The sequence below is a fragment of the Dipodomys merriami genome, unplaced genomic scaffold (genome assembly GCF_024711535.1).
Source record: "Dipodomys merriami isolate MVZ:Mamm:240054 unplaced genomic scaffold, mDipMer1.0.p SCAF_9, whole genome shotgun sequence".
In the NCBI taxonomy this organism is placed as follows: Eukaryota; Metazoa; Chordata; class Mammalia; order Rodentia; family Heteromyidae; genus Dipodomys; species Dipodomys merriami.
Genome location: NW_027206512.1, coordinates 3,190,752 through 3,212,791, shown reverse-complemented (window position 1 = coordinate 3,212,791; position 22,040 = coordinate 3,190,752). Strand labels below are relative to the sequence as shown.

Here is a 22,040-nt window from a genome sequence, read left to right as displayed (position 1 = left end):
TCCAAAATAGACAAATCAGTGTGTTGTTTTTGTTGTGCTGTGTAAAGCTAGATAATAAATATTTTAAGCTGTCTCTCTCACTCTCCTTTGTCACAGCATATTAAAGCAGAAAGTACAAATAGTTTTTAAATGATCATGTCTGTGCTCTAAAAAAAGCCCCAGACTATTTTATTTACAAAAATTGAGTCATCTTGACTAGCTGTATGAAGTTCTTAAACTAAACCCACATACTCCTATAAAAACTTTACTCCAATTGTGGTACACTTACCGATTAGCTGGGATCATTAAAACCACCATGCCTGGCTTATTTGTTGAAAAGGGGTTTCAGACTAATCTTCAATTCTTTTGCCTACACTAACTTGAACATCTCATGAAGTCTGCTCCCTAAATTGCTAATATTAACTCTCTATGTATGCAATTGTTGTAATCTTATATAATAACTTAACAATTATGTATATATGAATATTAAAATTTGCAGATATTCTGTGCATTGAAATAGTAACTTCTAAAGAATGTATTAGAAACATACAGAATAATTAATTTTTATATTGTAATTTGTAAAACACACTAGAAAATATAACTAAAATGCCTATATTTTTCAAACATACTGCAATGTGATACATATTTTAATGTATTATCCATTTAAAAAACAATGTCACAATGTATTTATCTGAAGACATCTGTTTATTCGACTTGCCATCTCTGTTGTAATTTGCAAGGCAAGTATCCACAAGATGTAATTTAATATTTTACTTATCACCAAAGTAATGATATAACTAATCAATATGACAAAATTATTAGTTAAAACATTAAAAATTATAGACTAATTTAAGTGTCTTTGTTATATTCATTTTTTTATTTTCTTGACATTTTCTAGAGACCGATAAGATTCATTTCCCTTTTATTTCTTCCAGAGAAGTAAAATATTATAAATTTCAATGTAAATGTCCTGTATGATTATTTACAAGGAAAGAAATACAAGTAAAAAACACCTTGAACTGTGAGTTGTTTGGATAGTTTTGGTGTAATATCAATTCCATTCTTCAGCCAGCCAAGCTGAGGGCTGGGTATACCCTCTGCATGGCACCGAAGGCTTGCGGTGACTCCTGGCTCTCGGGCCTGACTCTCAGGATATACCCGGATGACTGGAGGAACTAGAAGAAGTACAAAAGATATTAAATTAGTAATTATTTTTCACCATTGGAGTCTGCAAAATATAAAAGTTAAATATTATAGTATAAAAAAACTATGACATATACTTTAAGGACATTACATAGTTCTTAGATTCCTATTTGAATTTTCCACTAAAATTGATGAGAGTTACTAAGAGGAAGGTTATTCTGGGACTAATCCAGGAAATATCTCATATGAGTCAGAAAATCTTATTTCAGAAATTAAAGAAATCACAGAAAAAATAATAAAATATCAATAGATTACAGAAAACATATGAAATAAGTTTCAGTACGCCAAATGTGAGATCATGTTAGTATAAAAATTATACCATTTCTAAAAGATTTTACAGGATGACCCTTTGCAACAATGATACCCCCAGGACAGTATATTGGAAATGAACTTTACAACTTTGGGCAGGGAGGTGGGTGGAGTGGGGAGAAATGTGGGAGGTTGGGGAGGGAAGGGATAGTGGGAAAACAAGGGAAGGGATATCAATGATCTACAAGTACCATATTCATTACCTTGCTCATGTAACTGTAACCCCTCTGTACAGCATCTTTACAATAAAATAAAATTAAAAAAGAAACTCAAATGCTGTAATTTTAGTTACCAAATCGAGTAGATCTGACGAGAAAGAAAGGAAAGATTTCCCGCACCCTAGCATGCTTTACAAAGCAGCAACACAGCATTTATAATAGCATCCAAAACTAAAATACTTCAAAAATAATTAAATAATAGATTAAATTAATAAATTAAATAAACAGTACAAAAGAGTGTTCAAAGGATTTAAAGAAGTGTAAACAAATTGAAAGACATATTTTTTTTTTTGGGGGGGTGGGTCCGGTCGTGGGGCCTGAACTCTGGGCCTGAGCCTGTCCCTCAGCTCTTCAGCTCAAGGCTAGCACTCTACCACTTGAGCCACAGCGCCAGTTTCGGCTTTTTTCTTTTTGCTTGTGTGGTGCTGAGGAATTGAACCCAGGGCCTCAGGCATGCAAGGCAAGTGCTCTACCACTGAGCCAACTTCCCAGCCCCTTGAAAGACATATTGTGATCAGAAATAGAAAGAATTAGGAAGAAGGTAAGAATTATTGGTAAAAAGTTCATCTACAGTATAATGGAATACATACCAAAATGTATTTTGAGGCTCCAAAGAGATGAAAGGAAGGAAGAGAGAAAGAAAGAAAGAAAGAAAGAAAGAAAGAAAGAAAGAAAGAAAGAAAGAAAGAAAGAAAGAAAGAAAGAAAGAAAGAAAGAAAGAAAGAAAGAAAGAGAGAAAGAAAGAAAGAAAGAAAGAAAGAAAGAGAGAGAGAAAGAAAAAGAGAGAGAAAGAAAGAGAGAGGAAGGAAGGAAGGAAGGAAGGAAAGAAGGAAGGAAGGAAAAGAAAGAAGAAGAAAGATAAAAGAAAAAAGAAAGAAAAAATGGAAGGAAACAAAATGAAGTAAAACTTACAAGGAAGCCAGGCACCTGTCACTCATGTGTACAATCATAGCTACTCAAGATACTGAGATCTGGAGAACAGAAATTAGTAACCAGTCCAGGCAAAATGTAAGACTAATTGTGTAGCTCATGGTGTAGAGTATCAACCAAGAACAGGAAAGGGGGAAAAACTTGAATTCAGAGGCTTACGCTTTCTTATTTCCCTTTCCAGTTCTTTGCCTGAGTTACTTACTTATTTATAACTTTATTTGTTTGTACTTTCCAACTCTTGCAGTTATCAGGGAATAAGATAAGAGACAACATGCTCTCATAAGCCATGGCATTAGTAAGAAGTTAGATTAATATCAGGTTTCAACTAGTGTTTCCGGAGATCCTGTCAAAATGATTCTCTGAACTGGATCACTGAGTGCATCACTAGGAAGGAACCATACAATGTTGAGAGACTAATGGCAGAACTTCTGGTACCTTCAAATGTCTCTCAGAATCAGAAAGAAAAAGAGTAAATGGAGAGAGGAAGTGGGGGGATGAAGTCATAAAGTCAATATATATCCTATGAAGCTAGGAAAATTAAGGGGATGGGTTGGGTTGGAAGGTATAGAGGAGAATATGAAAGGGTTTATATTGATAAGATGAATCAAACTTACAAACTAACATGTTGAATGATAACTCCTTTGTACAACTACTTAAAGATAATAAAAAAATATATTTTAAACATTCCTCACTTGAAGAACTTACAATCTTTACATTTCAAATAAATTCTAAAAACATTTCTTATATAGTCTGAAGCATGCAGCAAAATATTTCAAGGCTCTCTACAAGAAAATATAATCTGAAGCCATTAAAAACAGCAGCCAACTAAAATAAAACCACAAAGTTTTAGTCATAGGAGTTAGATAGTCATCTATTCTTCACATGTTTAACAAGTTAATAACTGAAAATTAAAATCTCATTTAAAGTGAAAAATCAAAAACACGAAATTTCAGCTAAAATACTAAATTAGAAATTTTAAAAATGTTAAAAGATAATAACAGTGATCATAAAGTCAATTCTCTGGATTACACCCAGCTAAAGGAAATTAAACCTTAGCTATCAGGAAATTTATCATAGATGTTTATCTATAATAAAATTTTGAGGCACAAAAAAAGTAGGAAACAGATGAGATAAGAGTAAGGGTTTAGGAATGATACAAGGTAAGATATATCACCTGCCATATTGTATGGTAAGTGGGTTAGGGAAAGCAAACATCCTTGGCAAGATAACTCGTATGATGTTCTCACATTATATAAAATGTCATAACACGGATTCCAAAATTTAAGAAGCTCACAGAATACCTCTTTGGAGGTCACAGGTAGGTACATTTATAGTGAAGTTGTACAATACCAAAGAAAAGGGAAGTGTGAAAGCAATCAGAGAAAAAAAGGGCAAAGAAATGTAAACAAGATAGTAAGCCAAAATTCTTATGGAAATATGGAAAATTAAAATGAACACATTATTAAAAACTTTATGCCAATATATTTTTCTGGAAAAGAAATAATTTCTAGAATCATAAGCTTCTATTTGAAGCTACAAAAAAACAACAAAATATAAAGTGTTTTATAATATAGCTAGCTAGCTAGCTAGATAGATAGATAGCTAGATAGATAGATAATGTATGTATGTATTTATTTATTTAGCTTATCCTTGATATTGAACTCAGAGTCTGGGTGCTATCCCTTATCTTCTTTGTGCTCAAAACTAGCCCTCTACTACTTGAGCCACAGACTACTTCGAGCTTTTTCTGAGTATTTTATTGAAGGTAAGAGTCTCACAGACTTTGCTGCCCCAGGCTAGCTTCAAACTGTGATCCTTAGAATTCAGCCTCCTGTGTAATAGGATTACAGGTGTGAGCCATGAGTGCCCAGCTAAAAAATGTTTTTTAATATATAAGAAATTTGAACTGTTATTGAAATTTTTAATAACAGTAAATCTTGAACTCAGGTCACAGGCACTGTCTCTGAGCTTTTATGCTCAAGGCTAGCACTCTACCACTTGAGCCAGAGCACCACTTCTGGATTTTTGATGGTTCACTGAAGATTAACATCAATAAGTCTCATAAATTTCCTTCCTGGTTACAATGCTCAAGTTTCAGCCTTTGGAGTAGTGGCATGAATCACTGACATCCAGCACCTGAAGATTTTTTAAAATACAAAATTAAATTCAATAATTCATAAAGTATTCCATGGACTGGGAACAAGCATATGTGTGAAAAAGTCAAAACAAATGGAAGGAAGGAAGGAAGGAAGGAATGAAGGAAGGAAGGAAGGAAGGAAGGAAGGAAGGAAGGAAGGAAGGAAGGAAGATTCTTTACCTTCACCCTTTGATCTTAAGAAGATATGAACTAATTTCTCTATTCTCAGTTGTAAACTGGGTTTAATGGTTGATGGAGAAACAACAGACAATGTATTGGTTATTTTTGGTTTTACTTCCATTGGTTTCACTTATAGCCAGCTATGGTCCAAAATGAATTAAATTAAAAATAGCTGAAATAAACAATTCATGAGTTTAAAAGTTTATTTGTCCCAAGTAGTGCAATGAAATTCCAGTATCCTGATTCATCTCTTCAATCACATTCATCCCTTTGCTTTCCCTTTGCCTTGTGATTCATACTGTCTACCTATCTGCCTAGGAATCACAGTAACCTTATTGGTTATCGCAATCTCTGTCTCAGTATCCTAGGGCTTGTGTATCAGGTTCAGTATTACCTCATGGATTTCCATGGAGAGCTACTACATGGAAAATGCAGAGTATTAATGATGTACTCCATTATTCTTCCTCTATAGGTAGTCACCTGCTATGTCATAATCAACCTCCTGGAGGTGTTCCCGTATCAAAATGCAGAGAGAAGGGGAGAAACAGGAAGATGGCGGAGGAGAAGCTGGAGTCTAAGTAAGCTCTCGCATAGAAAACAGTTTTAGAGTTCCAGTGAACAGTCCTAAGCCAGAGAATTACACCAAGTGTGCCATCACAGGACAGAGAGTTAGCCCAGAGAAGGAAACCCAGGCAAGGAGACATTTCTGAGTGCAGGAGCCATACGTGAGCAACAAAGAGTCCGGGACAAAGGAGCCAGACGCAGCAGGGGAGCCAATTCTACTCAACACCAGCAAGAGCCGACAAGGAGCGGACATCTTCATCCTGCAGTTCGCAGACCAGAGACGATCCAGGAACCAAGACTCGGCGTGAGTAGAAGCCTGACGTCCTCACTCCTTCTCAGGGAGCAGAGGAGGGAAGGCCACCCCTCCCCCCCCCACACCCAGTACCTGAGATCTCCATCTTGGATACCGACAAAGCTCGGAAGAGCTGCTAGCTCCAACTCAGGCCTTGGAATAAAACGAGTCATTTAGCAGGTCACAAGAACTTAACGTCGGCATGACCTGCCAGACTCAGCTCCACCCAGGGAAAAGTCACACAGCTCAGGTGCCAGCCCTAGGAGTGGGTAATCAGAGCCAGAGGCTGCCCCTCCCTCTAGCAGTCTCGACAATCAATTGAAAATCAGTAAACAGAAACCCTGAGAATGGCTCCAGGCTGGGCTCTGTGAGGTTTTCACAAATTAGCCCCGGAAAAGCTACCAGAACCTAGCCTCATCACTGCATCCCCCTCTTTTGTGATACTCAAAGCAGATCTGCCTCCCAATGAACTAGCCTGGGAGGAGGATCACCAAATCCTGGGTAAAGCAGAGCATTTTTTTGCCTGTTCGAACAAACTGACTTAAGAAACCAACAAAGCAACAGGACCACAAGCAGACCAGAGACTCCAACAAGAGGCTGGTTACGGACACAAGGGAGATACAGGATTTTTCCCACTCCTCCCAAAAAAATCAAAGAAGTTTTTTTTTTTTTTTTTCTCTTCTTCTTCTTCGTCTTTTTTTTTTTTTTTTAGTTTTTATTTTTGGTACCTTATATAAAAACATTTTTTTTTCTTTTCTAAAACTTTTTTCAATCTATAATCTTTGCCTTTTTTGAAAAAAAAATTGTTTTCCAGAAACTTTTTTTTCCTCTTATACTTTTTATTTTAGGGATACATGAGTGTGCGTTTTTCTTTCTTTTTTGGTCTTCTTTCTCTTTTTTTTTCTTTTTTAATTATCTTTTTGTTTTTTGTTTAGCTCTACTGAACTCATCTTTTTCTTCTTCCTTTCTTATCTTTTCACCTTCTCCTCTCTTTCGTTCATCTTTATATGACTTAATTCTTGTCCTGCACATCCTCAGATAAACCCGTAGTTAACTATTAGACCCTATCCCCCATTGTGTACACACTTAATCCACAAATTTATTACTCAAGTCAAAACGTCTAAGACTTAAATTCCTTAATAGCAGTACTACCTCTTTATACCTATATAATATTTTAAGCATTTTTAATTTTAAGTTTTCACATCGACTTTATATCCTTCCCCTTCTCTCAATAAATTCATGTTCTTATCTAAATAGATTGTTATCGAAACTACTTTATTTTATTAATTTTTACCTTTCTATTTTTTCTGATCTCTTTTCTTTTCCTGTTCCCTTTCTTCTTTTTTTTTCTCTCTCTACTTTCATCCTACCCAACCTATTTCCTGCTTTGAGATTAGGACTTAGTTAACTCTCCCTGTGCCTCCCCACATCAATCTATTCCTATTTTTTACTCATATCTCTCCATAACCCTAATAATTTCTGGTATTCCAAATTCTTCTTTGCGGTTTGTAGCCCATTAACATATAGTTGTTTGATGTTGAATAGATGTATCTGTTGAACTAGATTGTATCTGTAGACTATTGACTGTGCAAATTCTGACTTTGGTTGATGCTTGCGTGAAGATAGTGTTCTAGCACAAAACTGGTGCTATTTTCATCTCAAATGGGCAGAGTAAGCCGGAAAAACACAAGAAAAATGGCAAATCCGGGTATCTCAGTTCCCAATCTTGATAATCAGGGGACAGAACAGATGAATAATCCAGAAGTAAGTTCCTGAATAGCTCTACAAACATGATAAATGAAAAGATAGAAAGCATACAAAGGACTCTGTATGAGCATGATAGGGAGAGAGAGGAGGCAATCCAAAAGTTTATACAGGAACATCCCACCTTCACATTATAATCCACACAGGATCAACTCAGACCAAGGAAAAGATCCTTAAAGCTGTCAAGGAGTTGCAATCCTAATATCATATAAAATAGACTTCAAATTAAAATTCATGAGAAGAGATAAAGAAGGTGGCTACATACTAATTAAGGGATCTCTCCTTCAGGAGGATGTGACAATTCTAAATAGCTGTTCGCCAAACAATGGAGCACCCAAATATATCCAGGAAACACTACTTTCCCTCAAATCCCATATAGATCCAAAGACATTAATTGTTGGGGATTTTAACAAACCACTCTCCACACTAAATAGATCAACTCGGCAAAAACTCAACAGAGAAACCGCAGATATAAACAGCTGCATAGGTCAACTACACCTAACAGACATCTACCAAAAATTTCACCAGTAGCATCAGAATACACGTTTTTTCTCAGCAGCACATAAAACATTTTCTAAAATAGACCACATTTCAGGCCACAAAGCAAACTTGTCTAAATTCAGAAACATTGAAATTATACCTTGTATTCTCTCTGACCGCAAGGGAATAAAATTAGAACTCAACACCAAAATCCACGAAAGAAAGTCCGGTATCACATGGAGGCTGAACAACACACTGTTGAATCACGAGTGGGTCATGGAAGAGAATAGAAAGGAAATTCAAATGTTCATGCTATTCAACAAAAATGAACACAAAAATTACCAGCTCCTCTGGGACACAGCAAAGGCAGTACTCAGAGGCAAGTTTATAGTTCTGAGCTCCTACATCAACAAATTGGAGAGATCTGAAACCAACAATTTAATGACACATCTAAACCTCCTTGAAAGAGAGCAGCAAGATAAGTCCCAATAAAGTAGACAGAAAGAAATAATTAAAATTAAATCAGAATTAAATGAATTAGAATCCAAAAATCTATAGAAAGATTCAACAAAACAAAGAGTTGGTTCTTCAAAAATTTAACAAAATTGACAGACCCTTAGAAAATCTTATCAGAAAAAGAAGAGAACACACCCAAATAAATAAACTTAGAGATGAGAATGGAAACATCACCACGGAAACAACCAAGATTCAGAACATTATAAGGGAATACTTCTCAAAACTTTATGCTAGTAAGTTTGAGAACTTGACGAAATGGACCTTTTTCTAGCAAATATTGACATGCAAAAACTAAAACAAGATGAGTTAAACCAGCTTAACAGGCCCATATCAAGCATTGAAATAGAAACAGCAATAAGAGACCTCCCAGCTAAGAAAAGTCTAGGACCAGATGGTTTTACAGCAGAATTCTACAAGGCCTTCAAATCAGAGCTCACACCAATACTCCTCCAACTCTTCAATGAAATTGAAAGAGAAAGTTCACTACCCAACACATTCTATGAAGCCATCATAACCCTAATCCCAAAACCAGGCAGGGACTCATCAAAGAAAGAGAACTATAGACCCATTTCTTTGATGAACATTGATGGAAAACTTCTCAACAAAATTTTGGCCAACCGACTTCAACAATTCATCCAAAAAATCGTACACCATGATCAAACAGGATTCATTTCAGAGATGCAAAGCTGGTTTAATATACGCAAATCAATTAATATTATTCATCACATCAACAGGAGCAAGAGTAAGAACCACATGGTTATCTCAATAGATGCAGAAAAAGCATTCGACAAGATCAAACACCCCTTTATAATGAAGGTTTTGGAAAAATTAGGAATCCAATGAACATTCCTCAATATAATAAAGGCTGTATATGACAAAACTACAGCCAGCATTATACTTAATGGTGAAAAACTAAAGCCATTTCCTCTTAACTCAGGACAAGACAAGGATGTCCACTCTCTCCACTTCTCTTCAATCTAGTATTAGAATGCCTAGCTACAGCAATAAGACAAGATGCAGACATAAAGGGGATCCAAATAGGGAAAGAAGAAATAAAACTCTCCCTCTTTGCAGATGACATGATCTTGTATTTAAAGAATCCCATAGGCTCCACTCCCAAATTACTCAAGCTGATTCAAAACTTTGGCAAAGTAGCAGGGTATAAAATTAACCCCCAAAAATCAATGGCTTTTCTGTATGCCAACAATGAGAAAAGTGTGGCTGAAATTAGGAAAGCAACTCCATTTCTAATAGCCCCACAAAAAAATAAAATACCTACGAATTAACTTAACTAAAGAAGTGAAGGACCTCTATGATGAAAACTTTAAAAACTTGAAAAAGGAAATCAAAACAGAACTTAGAAAATGGCAAAAACTCCCATGCTCCTGGATTGGAAAGATTAACATCGTGAAAATGGCAATATTTCCCAAGAATATCTACAAATTCAACGCGATACCTATCAATATTCCAACCTCATTCTTCAAGGAAATAGAAGAGGCAATCCAAAAATTCATATGGAACAATAAAATACCCTGAATAGCAAAAACGCTCCTCAATGGAAAGATCACTGCTGGAGGAATATCAATACCAAATTTCAAACTCTACTATAAAGCCATAGTAAGCAAAACAGCTTGGTATTGGCATAAGAAAAGACCTCAGGACCAATGGAATAGAACTGAAAACCCAGAAATGAACCTACAGACCTATAGCCATCTAATCTTCGATAAGGGAGCTAAAACAATAGAATGGAAGAAGACAGCCTCTTCAGTAAATGGTGCTGGCAAAATTGGTTAACTACTTGTAGACAACTAAAGCTAGATCCTTATATATCACCCTGCATCAGAATCAACTCCAAATGGATCAGAGACCTCAAAATCAAAGCAGACACTCTGAAAACATTACAGGATGGATTAGGAGAAACCCTAGGTCTCCTTGGCTTAGGCCGAAATTTTCTGAATAGAGACCCGGAAACACAACAAATCAAAGAAAGGTTGGACAAATGGGATTGCATGAAGTTTCAGAGCTTCTGCATGGCAAAGGACATAGCTAGTAAGATCAATAGAAAGCCCACGGATTGGGAGAAGATCTTTACTAGCCATGCAACGGACACGGGTCTCATATCTAAAATATACTTGGAACTCAAAAAATTAAATCCCCCAACAACAAATCCTCAAACAAACAACTGCCCAATAAATAAGTGGGCTAAAGACTTAAAGAGAAACTTCTCTGAAGAAGAAAGAAGGATGGCCAATAGACTCATGAAGAAATGCTCAACATCCCTAGCCCTAAAAGAAATGCAAATCAAAACAACATTGAGATACCACCTCACTCCAGTTAGAACGGCAAAAATCAAGAACTCTAACAACAACAGATGCTGGAGGGGATGTGGACAGAAGTGAACCTTACTTCATTGTTGGTGGGAATGTAAACTTGTTCAACCACTTTGGAAAGCAGTTTGGAGGTTCCTCAAAAGACTTCACTTAGAACTCCCCTATGACCCAGCAATCCCACTTTTGGGCATTTACCCAAATGTTTACAAACAAGACCACACTAAAGCTACCAGCACAACTATGTTTATTGCAGCATTATCTACCAGAGCTAAGATATGGAACCAACCCAGATGCCCCTCAGTAGATGAATGGATCAAGGAAATGTGGTATATATACACAATGGAATTCTAAGCCTCCATCAGAAACAATGACATTGCCCCATTTGTTAGGAAATGGAAAAACTTGGAAAAAGTTATATTAAATGAAGTAAGCCAGGCCCAAAGAAACATAGATCCCATGGTTTCCCTTATTTGCAATATCTAGTATATGTATGAGTCAAGCGGAAAAGGTCAGATAATGTGATGTTAGGAAAATGAACCCTTAGATATGTATTTTAATGTTTTTTTCTTTCATGCATGTGTTTCTAATGCATTTATAAGATTATTTCTTTGTTGCTTTGTGTGTCCCTTCCCCACAATATAACCCCTGCTTTCACTATATTTGATGTCAGTATAACTTGTGGAGGAGATGGGGAAAAACAAGTCGTTTAAGGATACAGGTGGACCTGTTGCAACAATGAGAAGTACAAGTTGTCATGTCCAAAACGAGCTTTACAACGTCGGTGTGAAGGGGGGGGGAGGGGAAGGTTTGGGATTGGGGGGGTGGGAGGAGGCTGGGAAGGGATGTGAAGGGTAAACAAAGGAGGAGGCTGCAATGCTTGGTAAGAAATGTACGCATTATCCTGCCCATGTAATTGTAACCCCTCTGTACAGTATGTTCATAAATAAAATAAAATGAAAATACAAATGAAAAAAATGAAAAAAATACAGAGAGACACCAAGACAATAGCCACAAAGGAACTAAGGACTTTTCTAACAGCCATCTGAGAACATCATCCTGAAACTAGATTCACAGCTCTAATGACTTTGAGGACATTGAGCCAAGCAATTGCTATTATCATTATTATTATTATTATTATTTGGTTATTATCTTATATCTTTATTTTTCATTGATGATCCCATATGATAAAAAGTGTCTATTATTTATGCCACTAATTTGGGAGGGGGTTAACTTATGCACTATAAATAATTATAAATAATTAATAAAATTCTATATTAAGTTATAAGCTTAAAACCAAATATGACAAGTATATTGTTAAGTAAAATAATTATTATTCAATCTCACTAATGAAACGATTTTTTGAAGTCCCAAACTATTATCAAACAACATCCTACAAAACATTAAAATCATACTAATACACAACATGTAAGTTTATTATAAACATTCAAAACTCATCCAGTATAATTGGCCAGGTAAATAAATAGGTTAAGCAAGGAAAGGCATATGATCTTCTCAACAGTTCCAAGAAGCTTTTATACTTATAAGAAAAAAAGAGCAATTTCTCCTTTCTATGATAATGGATAACATATGCATCTGCATAAGAATGAATTATAAGTCATCCTATAGAGTTATGAAAACCAGGAAATTTAGAAAGTTTATTGTACACAAATTGCATACTTGTAAATATCAGTAACAACCATTTAAAATAATATAAGAAATGATAATTAACAAGACAATAAACATATTTAGACAATGTCTAGAAATATGTCTAAATATAAACTGACTCAATCCCTTGGCAACAATATTCTACAAAGTTATGAAAATTGTTAGAGGAAAAGAAATGAGTTCGTCAATAATACAGCTAAACCTTTCATTATTTTTTCTCCAGTTATCATTATATTGATTTTAACCATCCTATGATTGTTAATTAGTTGTATTTCCATTTATCAAGGTCAAGTTAACATCATTATAGAAGCCTAAATGTTATGCCCTTTAGCAGTACATTTTTATTCATTTTTATCAAATAGACATATGTTAATTATTCAGTATTTGTGACAAACTGAAATGCAGATAGAAAATACGTTCTCATACTCCTAAATTCTGCATTGTTATACTAAAAACTAAAAATAAATAAATAAATAAATCTAATTTCAACCTAACAGTTCAATTCCTGTAGAGGAGTTGACAAAGAGATAATAGAGAGATAGAAAGAGGTAGAAAGCACTATAGAGTGCTTTAAAGGAGAATGTTCACACTGGATTTTGATGTTTATTTAGGAGGCCTTCAGTGGCACAAGTACCACAGTTGGCTGTGGGAAGCCATGAACAGTAGATGCTTAAGTTGAATAGCGTACACTAAACTACTTCTATGAGTCTACACTTCTGTAACTTAAAGTCTCTTATAGATATATCACATGCAAATGTTCAGAAAACCTGTTACTCAGTTTGCCAAAAAAATACTAGTAGAGAATTCCTGTATTAATCCCATCAATAAATGTGTTTTGATTCTCTGTCAGAGCCAGAATTCTACAAACATTTTAATGATTTAGTGATTTTATGAGCTTAACTATTTATGGAAATTGACCAAAAATTATATGATAGACTTAATGGTTAAATTTGAATAATTATATGTGCTAATGTTTGGATATAGACTTAGAATGGTCATGAAAGCAATGTACCCACATGTGCCTTAGTAAGAAAATGAATTAGTAAACAAGGAAAAAAAGACTAGTTCTCAGTTGATAAAGTTTCTTTTGGAGACATCTCAGTAAAAGAAGAAGGGCAGAAATGCTTCTTATTCACACAGAACATCCTCCTTTTTGGTTAATGTGTACAGTCATTATCTTTTATGTTCACTGAAGTGGAGGTCAAAAACTCAGAAATACAACCCTCAATGACTCTCTTTAGTGATTGTGTGATCCAAAGTTACTTCCATAACTCCTCTTCACTAGCTGGAGGATCCATTGCATATACAAATTTCACTGCTTACTGAATGAATCACCCTTTCTTCCATATCTATCAAATTTGGAAAATCATTTTAAATCAATGAACTAATTGAATTTCCCAAGTCAGGAATAGTAATAAGCCAATCAAAATATTGGTGATACCCTAGGAATCTTAAAGGTGGATCATGTTCTCTGTAAAATGTAGAATGAAGAGACCTGTAACTTTAGACTGCTTTTGATATTTTATTTAATTACCCTTAGGTAATTAAATTTAACAATAGTTAATAGTTAAAAATATATCTTGATCAATGTCATCTCTTTAAACATTCTCATCCATCTCAGTAGAAAATTTACCTACACCAGAAGAAATTTGCTGCACCTTTCTTTCCTTTCCAAACAAATTTTTTTAAAAAGCAAAGCACACATATGGTGCAGAGGAACGTCAAGTCCTGATTTTTTTCTTGATAAGTAGTTTAAATATATGTAATATATTTAAATATTGTAAATATATGTTAAAGTCTCTCATATTTCATTTCTTATTTTTCTTAAAGAAACTTTCAAATTTATTCAGTCCATAAACACAAGGTGGTTTCTTGAAGTTGGTCACAATGCATACGTGGAGGCTACTGCATAGTCTGCTTTCCTGGTGACATGAAACATATTTGTGTATTGTCTTGAGTTATCTAATACTGAGTAGTTTTTATTTACTTATTTCTTATTTTTTAAAAACCATTATAAAGATGATGAGTAGGTGGGTTACAGTTACATAACTGAGGCAATAAGTGCATTTCCTTTTAAACACTGTTACCCTCTCCCTCATTTTCTCCCACTTGTCACCCTCCACTGCCCTACCTCCAAGTTGTAAAGTTTGTTTCCAACATTATCTATTGAATATAATTGATGTATTAGTTCATCCTTTGTCCTACTGGTTCTGTGATTCTCTTTCCCTTCCATGGATTGGATAAGCTTATATACAAAACAAAGGGTACAGGAAACTTAAAGCAGAAAGGAAAACTGCATACAGGACATAATTAGAATCTCTTGTTTCCAATTCTTGGAATTCAGTATAAAGGTTCCTTAAAAGACGAAATACAGAGCTCCCCTATGGCCCAGCAATCTCATTCCTGGGCATTTACCCAAATGACCACAAACAAGGCCATCCTAAATCTACTAGAACAATGATGTTCATTGCAGTATGATATAACACTAACTCAGATGTCCCTCAGTAGATAACTGGATCAAGAAAATGTAATACACACACACAGACACAGACACAGACACAGACACACACACACATATACACACAATGGAATTTTATGCTTGATCAGAAAGAATGACATCGCCTCATTCATAAGGAAATGTAAAGATCTTTAAAAAAAAAATATTAAGTGAAGCAAGCCAGGTTTCATTTGTACTAACCAGAATATGTCTATGATAGTCTTAGCAGGGGATCACAATAGCCCAATTACTAAGTGCATAGGACCATATGTAATAAAGCATTTCAAAATGATATTTAAAAACTGAGCAATTTTTATAGTATTTATTTTATTGAAATTTAAAACAAATTCTAAAATTAATAGAATTATATATATTTCTGGGAAAACAATTATAAATTGTACAGTGAAAAAAAGTCTTTTAAGTACACAATGCAATCTCTAAATTTGTAGCAATCAGGGAAGATGATGAGCTATTAAAATACTTACATAAAGAGATAGAATGAATGACAACTCTCAACACATAATTAGAAAATATGATTTGCCATGGGATTTACAGTAAAAGTAAAGATTAATGCTTCTTATAGCATATTTAGAATAGCCAAAAATTGGGATAACTTAAAAATGTTAGGGAATTAGTTCATACAAACATCCATAAATCACCTCTATGAGAAAAATATCTTCTACATTTTTTTATTTTAGAAAAACTAGGTGGCCGGGCGCTGGTGGCTCATGCCTGTAATCCTAGCTACTCAGGAGGCTGAGATCTGAGAATCTCGGTTCAAAGTCAGCCCAGGCAGGAGAGACTCCTATCTCCAATAAACCACCAGAAAACAGGAAGTGGCGCTGTAGCTCAAGTGGTAGAGCGCTCACCTTGAGCTGAAGAGCTGAGGGACAGCGCCCAGGCCCAGAGTTCAAACCCTACGACTGACAAAAAAAAAAAAAAGAAAAACTAGATGGCCTTTGGGCCAACCTTTATTTTCAGTAAATTCCCCAAGGGAACACATTGCAAATAAGATGATCAATTTCATCTGCAGCCCCAATTACTTCTGCTTTGTTGATGTAAATGGGTAGGAAGAAAAATCACTGAAGATTATAATTGTCATATTGAACTTCAGTGTTCAAAATAGATCCTGTATATTGTAGAAACCTAGTAATTATCCTTTTACAATGTGTCTCATCTAGTTTGTTGGCATTAATGATGGTCTGAATCCCAGAATTGAATGATGATAAGAGATTGGTGTAATAACTACTTAACCTCAATGAGAAGCTACATATTTAAAAGTCAATGATTTTTCGCAGGATACATATTAAGAAATATAAATAAATATTGATAGCAAGCTGAATGAAAAAGTCAGTAATTCTCCAGAGAACATTGCACATCATTCTGTTACATTCATTCTAATTTAGGAAGTATGCTCTGGGAACTTGGTCTTATTCTTTTATTGTCAATGATGAAAAGAAAATAGATAATGATCATCAAATGATGTCCAATTTGAATTGAAATATGAGCTTTCATGAAATCTCATAGAAATTTTTTAAATAGTCTTGTAATATTTTACAGAAAAACTGATATTTAAAGCAGAGCATTTGTATACTGGACACATTTTTTCCCTAAATCTCCTTTGCAATCTTAAAATCTATATCACAACTGGCTTTAATTGAAATAGTATAAAATGGCTTCTTTATTTGATAAATTTCAGAACAAACAATATCAATATAAAATAATATAATATTGCTTGTATTTACAAACATGCTACAGGATTATATGTTAGCAAAATATTCTACAAAATACAACTAAATGTTTCCATGGATAGAGATACAAAAAATGTGCATTAGAAATTTTGCTCATAAGTAAAATTTAATCAATGTATCAATAGATTTATTTTTGTTTTAAGATAGTGTACAAATTTTCATAGAGCAATTTCTGAGTGAATTGTATTTTGCTAGTGATTCTCTGTCACTTTGTGTTGATTTTTTCTTTGATCTCTTTTTATTTTACAGTGGCATATAAAGTGGGTATCTGAGCTTGAAAGTAGTCAAATAGTTCCTTTAGAAAAAGTTAATTCAAGCTCAATTTATAGCATCTGGCCGAAGATACACAGTTTCTAATAATACTGAATATTTGTCATACAATTCATGTTCTAAGCGAAATTTGTAAAACTATTGTATAAAATATTGGAGATTTTTGACTACTTGCATTTTAGAAATCAATGTGTATTGTAGAAGCCAATGAGTTTATATATTTAGATAATTTTGGAATAATTATCAGTACTTATTAGTAATGTGCTTATTATTAGTTGATATCATAGGATTTGGGGACAATTATTAGTAATTTATTTTCAACAGATACAATGCTTCAAGAGAACTGAATTCATTGTATTGTTTAGTTAAAACATATGCTATCACCTTTTTTTTTTTTTTTTGGTTGCTTGTGGGCCTTGAATTCTGGACCTGAGTGCTGCCCCTCAGCTCTTCAGCTCAAGCTAGCACTCTACCACTTGAACTACAACGCCACTTCCGGTTTTCTGGTGGTTTATTGGATAAGAGTTTCACAGACTTTCCTGCCCAGGCTGGCTTTGAACCGGATCCTCAGATCTCAACTTCCTGCATAGCTCCGATTACAGGCGTGAGCCACCAGCGCCCAGCACATCTTATAAATTAATTAAACAAAGAGTCAGGAGGATGGCAGAGGAGAAGTTGGGAGCTAAACAAGCTCTCACATAAAAACAAATTTTAGTGTTTCAGTGGAAAACCTAAGACTAGAGAGTCACACCAAGTGTGCCATCATTGTACAGAAAGCTGTGCCAGAGAGCTTGGATAAGGATACATATTTGAGCACTCCCAGGGCCACGGTGACTGTGGTGGCAGCTGTTTCCATGGCCACCATATCAACAGAGAGAGCCAGGGACAAAGGCACCAGAGGCAGTGTGCATGGGGATTGAACTCACCACCAGCAAGAACTGACAAGCAGCAGAAATTTACATCCTGCTGACAACAGACAGTCACAGACTGTGGATGGCCCAGAATCCAAGAAAAAGGCAGGAGATATTCTCACTCCTTCTTATGGAGCAACTCCCTCACCATCAGAGAAGAACTCCTTCTTTAATACTGACAAAGACCCGGCCAGAGCAGCTAGCATGCAACTCAGGCCTTGGAAAAACACAACTATGTGTATTGTAGCATTATTTACCATAGCTAAGATATGGAACCAACCCAGATGCCCCTCAGTAGATGAATGGATCAAGAAAATGTGATATATTTATACAGTGGAATTCTATGCCTCCATCAGAAAGAATGATCCCATCCAATTTGTTAAGAAATGGAAAGACTTGGAAAATATTATGTTAAGTGAAGTAAGCCAGACCCAAAACAACATAGGTCCCATGATTTTCCTTATCTGCAACAACTAACATATGTCTAGGGCAAGCAGAAAAGTCAAAAGGTATGCACATATGACCATATAAGCTGATGCTATGCAAAATGAACTTCAAGATATGGACACAAGAAATATGATCTTTTTTGCTGTTCTTTTCAAATTATGTATAATGTACTATGTGATATTTTTGTTTCTTTTGTATGTTCGCCTCCCATGATATAACCCCTGTTGTCACTGTATTTGATTCTGGGGTCCTGCATCTTGTATATACACTTTTCCAATTTGGAGAGGGGAAGGGAAATAACAAAATGCTGAAATAAGGATACAGGATGACCCATTGTAATAATGATATGTACAAGATACCATGTTGAGGACTTGGGTGGTGGGGAGGAAAGGGATGGTAAGGGAAAAACAAAGAAAGGTGTAACAATGCTCAGTAAGATATGGCCTCATTACCTTGCTCTTGTAACTGTAAACCTTCTCTACAGTGTGTTAAAAAAAAAGAAGTGGTTGAATTGCTCCCAGAAAGTATGTAAAATTAACAACCTGGATGCTTTAGAAAGTTTAATCAGAGGCAGAATTGAGAGCCAGTGCAGTGATTCATTCTGAGAAGCAAAATGAATTTAAGGGCCGGGGCTGGTGGCTCACGCCTGTAATCCTAGCTACTCAGGAGGCTGAGATCTGAGGATCGCGGTTCAAAGCCAGCCCGGGCAGGAGAGACTGTGAGACTCCTATCTCCAATAAACCACCAGAAAACCGGAAGTGGCGCTGTAGCTCAAGTGGTAGAGCGCTCGCCTTGAGCTGAAGAGCTGAGGGACAGCGCCCAGGCCCAGAGTTCAAGCTCCACGACCGACAAAAAAAAAAAAAAAAATGAATTTAAGGTGCAGAGTCAGGTCACTGTTAAGTAAAGAATAAGTCACAGGCTATTTTTAAATTTTCTGATGCCATTTTCATGTATTCTTTTGAAGACTTCTATTAAGCTCTTCTAGAAACAATTCACACCACTATAACTTTGGGGAAATATTTTAGGAAATGTCTGTGTAGCAAGGTGTACGCACAGCTGCATCTGGCTTATTCTGATCATATTTTGACTTCCTTGTCCATTAAACAGCTTTTCTATGAAAAATTACAGACTCTTTAATAAATATTTTAAATGCTACCAAGCCTTTTGTCTCTGACATTATTAAAGCCATCAATTTCTTTTTGATTTTGTCCAAAAGCAGTCTTTTTATATTCAAGAGTTTCATCCAGCCTCTTGTCAATCTTACAAAACCCTCTGATAGCATTATTGCAGATTCATAAAAGTGTAGAGCCTCTAACAAATGTTGAAAGCAAAATACAAATTAAGAGAAACATGCCTATGGTCATAAACTTTGGTGAGGTTTTTATTTGATTTCCATATATTCTAGGCTTTTCTGAAAAATCACAACTTTATCGGCTATTTTGAAAAGGATAGTTCATCTCAACTTAATAATTAAGTTGATAATTATATTCTAATCCTTAAATTACTGCCCAAGTATACTTCAAAATTCATATTCTCAAAAGCCACATAAAATGTTACCAAACCTGTAATGCACACACAAACATACAAACGCACACATACACACACACCAGGATATTCAAGATAAAGACACAAATGATTTTGCTTCTAAGGCTATAAAAGAAAATATTAATAAATGAAAAAACATAATAAAGTTTCTGGCACCTGATAAATACTATTTATTTTGTAGCTTTATTTAATTTGATTTAACATATGAAAGATTTGAATAATTTATTAGATCTTGGATTAGTTATTTGAAGTAAATAGTAATCTACTCCCAAATGGAAAATTTGAATATGTCTCTAACACTTACTGTTGTGCTATAAGATGCAATATATATTTATGATTTATACTGCTTTATTTGTAATATTTAAACCTTTCTATTAGTGTTTAACCTTTATATATAGGCATATGCCCAAAGACCCATGGACTAAGTGTGGCATTAGTGGAAGATGTTGGAACCTTGAAGTGGTAAGCAATAATAAAAGGAAGTTACCTCATTTGTGTTATTCACTACAAGAGCAAATCAGGATACTCAGCTTTCTGGCCATCATGATGCAGCATCATAAGCAGCTCATCTGCTCATACTCCTACCATTATGTATCATGGTTGCTCAGGCCAAGGCCAAAATACCCCTTCCTATATTTTAACTTGTTTTTTTTGCAAGTACTTTGCCACAGCAATGAGAACTGATGAATGTATGTTTCTCAAAGTAAATATAAAGAAAATAATGTATGGCAAGTTTGTGGCATTACTACTGCACACAGAGCAGGACAATGTTAGGCAAAACACTCACAAATCTGGATTTCTAAAAATCATGTTTATTTTAGCTTCGCCATGTCAGATGACGACAGAATCACAGGGGCTTAAAAGAAAAACTGCAAATGTGTTTAATTTCACTTAGTAGAAATGGAAACTGTTTAAGTCTATGAATGTATCAATATAAGAAAAGAAAATAATAATGATGAGAAAAATGATCTATTCCGTGTCTTTTTCATATTTATTATTTCTTTGGAAGGAATGAGGACAACAATTTTTAAAAGGTAGAAAAGGAAAAGGAGGGAGGAAAGGAATATGGAAAAGAAGGATAAAAAGAAGAAAGGAAGAAAAGTAAAGTCCTTTGGAATTCTGACAAATTCATTAAACAAATTATTAAAATGATGTAAAGTTCATTCAATAAGTATCAACCATCTGGGAACATAGGTTATTCCATGTATTTATTTTTTATAGTTTTCAATAGAATTTTATGTTTTTATTAGACCATACTGATGTATAGTTTATTAGAACACACTGATTATGTTCTTGACAGTTAAGTCTCTTACTCAACATAACCCTCCGTTGTTTCTTCCCTCTCCTAATCATAGTCTTGGTGGAAAAATGACAGAAGATGTGAGTCCATAAAAATGGAGGGTAGACTAGTGATTGTCACAGGCTGGATGGTAGGATACAGATGTCTAGTCATCACTAATCTGTTCAGGTTGATTTTGGAGGTGGTGAAATGTAATGAATTCAGTGATAATGATTGTCCCAATATGGGGATATTTAAGAAAAATAAATATTTTTTTTAATTTAAAATTGAGAACTCTATGAGGAAAAAATTACAGCTCAGAATAAAAGAGATTAAAACAATAGAAAAAATGAATGCCAAAGACAACAGTGTATATTCTGATTTTATTTGTGTGCAAAAAGTAAAAGGCATTTTAACTATGATCGTTAAAATGTCTCAGTATTGCTAGGATAAATTGCATTTACCCAAATTCACTATCTTATGTGTCTGGTTAGAATAGTCACATTTATTTTACTTTTAAATTTTTTTTTAAATTTAATTTTATTTTATTTGTGAACATACTGTACAGAGGAGTTACAATTACGTGGGCAGGATAATGTGCACATTTCTTACCAAGCATTGCAGCTTCATCCTTTGTTTACCCTTCACATCCCTTCCCAGCCTCTCCCCTCCCCCCCAATCCCAATCCTTCTCCTTCTCCCCCTCCCCCCCCCCACCGACGTTGTAAAGCTAGTTTTGGACATGACAACTTAATGCTAATATAAATTTATTTT

General features: G+C 34.9%; 1 protein-coding gene across 4 annotated transcripts in view; it reads right to left on the bottom strand.

Moving 5' to 3' along the window:
- The window catches only part of Fstl5 (follistatin like 5), an 829,526-nt gene that overhangs the window by 154,278 nt on the left and 653,208 nt on the right, over positions 1 to 22,040 (bottom strand). For all 4 annotated transcript variants that reach the window (XM_070012485.1, XM_070012487.1, XM_070012486.1 and 1 more), the window contains exon 9: positions 993 to 1,154. In XM_070012485.1, the coding sequence (XP_069868586.1) occupies positions 993 to 1,154 (162 nt within the window). The remainder of the gene's footprint in view (positions 1 to 992; positions 1,155 to 22,040) is intronic.